Here is a 2,494-nt window from a genome sequence, read left to right on the forward strand (position 1 = left end):
TTCAACTGGAGGTAAAAGAGTTTATATTAAACAATTATTTGTTGCTAACAACATTATTTTTTTTTCAGATACCTTGCTTTTTATCGTTCCGGCCACCAGATTCGTTGGTTTTCATAAAGTTTCATTTGGCAGTACAAAATGTTGACTCGAAATGCTAAACAAGTTTTGAGAATTTTCCTAATTTTAGCGAAAATGCGTAAATTAAAACTGCGATTAAAACAGAAGCGCCGATTTTGGGTTCGGAAATTGTACTTAGAGCGACACAAATATGGATTGTTTGAAAGTTCATTAAGAAACTTGGCTGCAGATGAGGAGCAGTTTAACAAGACATTAAGAATGCCCTTTTCGTTATTTAATGTGCTGCACGAATTTCTGGAGGCTTCGCTGACCAAATATTCAATCAGAACACCAATATCGAGTCGCTGCAGACTATTTATAACCCTGATGTAAGAGAAAATCGGTTTTACTTAATAGTATACGTATAATTTTCCATATATGTATCTGGTTTTATTTTTTTGTTGCAGATATTTGGCTCACGGTGGCACTCGGCAATTCCACACAATAGTTCACAGGATCGGCCTGACGACTTTCAGGAAGATTACGTTGGAGACATGTATGACCATATGGGATCTGTTAGCTGACCTGTATGTGGCGACCCCGTCAGAAACGGAATGGGGACGTATTTCCAATGAGTTCAAGTCGCTGTGGAATATGCCCAACTGCGTTGGTTCCATCGACGGAAAGCACATTAATATTACCTGTCCAGCAAATTCAGGGTCGATGTACTATAATTACAAAGGCAATTATAGTATCGTGCTTTTGGCCGTATGTGATGCCAATTATACCTTTACCGGCGTTGACATCGGAGCATATGGAAGTCAAAGCGATGGCGGTGTCTACCACTTTTCAAAACTGGCAGATGCTATTGAAAATGATAGGCTCGGCCTTCCACATGATCAGCCTCTGCCAGGAGAAACCGAGCCATTTCCACATTATTTAGTAGGAGATGCAGCCTTTCCCTTACGGCGTTATTTAATGCGACCATATCCGGGTAGAGGTATTCCAGAAGAGCAAGAGTATTTCAATAAAAGACTCTCTCGTGCAAGAAGAGTTATAGAAAACGCATTTGGAATACTCACTGCCAAATGGAGAATATTGAGAACGACGCTATGCATGGCCCCGAAAAATGCAGAACAAATAGTGAAAGCTTGTATTGTCTTGCATAATTTTATTAAGCTTTCGTGTGCAAACTATGTAGCAAGCGATTTTGTTGATCGCTACGAAGAGGATGCCACCATCGCTGGCTCATGGCGAAACGAAGTAGTTCCATTGCCCTCAATAAGTAGGGTGTCATCGAACCGAGGCAGTTCAAATAATTATGATTTAAGGGATGCTCTGAAGACACATCTTTTTAACGATAAAATTTAAATAATTACTACTCACTGAATATGCTTTGTTTTTATTATTTAAGATAGAAAACAAAAATTTGAACTCACAGTATGAGGGCACTTATTGGTAATGTTTTAAATGTCGTCACATCTTTCAGGTTTTTAAATTAATTTTTGTTCAAGGTAAGTATGGCGTTAACATAACATATATTTCATTCAGTCTTTTAAGTTAAAACCGTTTTAAACAGTATAGTGGTTACAAACAATATACCTTTCAGTCTTTTAATTGTTTTGTTTCTTTTTAAGGTACATACAGTGGTCAAACAAATTATAGCCCCACTATATTTGACAAGTTTTAACATATTATTTTTTAATTTTGACTTTTTTATAAAACGGGATTTTTTACACGGGCTTTGTTAAAGAATTAACTATATTTTTATGAAAAAGTTACTAAAATTAAAAAAAAAAATGTTAAAACTTGTCAAATATGGTGCGACTATAATTTTTTCGACCACTGTAAATATGGCGTATTTATAAAACAAAAGTGAATTACAAACAATTTACTTCTTAGTCTTTTAAGTAATATGTTTCTTTTTAAGGTATTGCCTATTTATAAAACAAAAGTTGTTACAAACAGTCTACTTTTTAGTCTTTTAAATAATAGGGCTGTTCAGGATCTTGTCTATAGGATCTTGCATTTACATATTTCAGTGCATTTGTAAATTCACAACAAAATACAAACAGCTACCATGATAGCATACATAAAATTTGCACAATATCCTGAATGTGTTGCTTCTCAAGACCGTAATTGGCATGAATATTTCACAAGTCATTAAAATTATCTTTTGTTCAAGGTAAGTATTAAACTTACAGTTATGTGCAAAACAAAAAACACAGCGTCGTTTTTGCTATAATTTCATTGTTTCTAATCAAACACAATTGTACATTTTTTAAAGAAAATATCCAGGTTATTTATTTAAATGCCTCGTAACCGCGTAAGCCTCGTAAACTTGCATCGAAAACCACGCGTTTGGAATAATATCCTGAATATTTTCTTTAAAAATATGTTAAATTTTGTTTGATTAGAAACAACGAAATTATAGCAA

At 34.4% G+C, this 2,494-nt stretch overlaps 1 protein-coding gene and 1 long non-coding RNA gene across 2 annotated transcripts in view; one reads left to right on the top strand and one right to left on the bottom strand.

The window, feature by feature from the left end:
• LOC118756340 overlaps positions 1-220 on the bottom strand; it is a 665-nt gene extending 445 nt beyond the window's left edge. Inside the window, exon 1 of the long non-coding RNA XR_004995118.1 lies at positions 73-220. This is a non-coding gene — a long non-coding RNA (uncharacterized LOC118756340). The remainder of the gene's footprint in view (positions 1-72) is intronic.
• Positions 139-1,547, top strand: LOC118756339 (protein ALP1-like). Its single transcript, XM_036491110.1, has 2 exons — positions 139-446; positions 525-1,547. The coding sequence occupies exons 1-2, from the start codon at positions 139-141 to the stop codon at positions 1,426-1,428; spliced, it is 1,212 nt and encodes a 403-aa protein (XP_036347003.1). The 3' UTR covers positions 1,429-1,547.
• The last annotated feature ends 947 nt before the right edge of the window (positions 1,548-2,494 follow it).

The sequence above is a fragment of the Rhagoletis pomonella genome, unplaced genomic scaffold (assembly GCF_013731165.1).
Source record: "Rhagoletis pomonella isolate Grant_MI unplaced genomic scaffold, Rhpom_1.0 Rhpom_scaffold_09920, whole genome shotgun sequence".
Taxonomy (NCBI): domain Eukaryota; kingdom Metazoa; phylum Arthropoda; class Insecta; order Diptera; family Tephritidae; genus Rhagoletis; species Rhagoletis pomonella.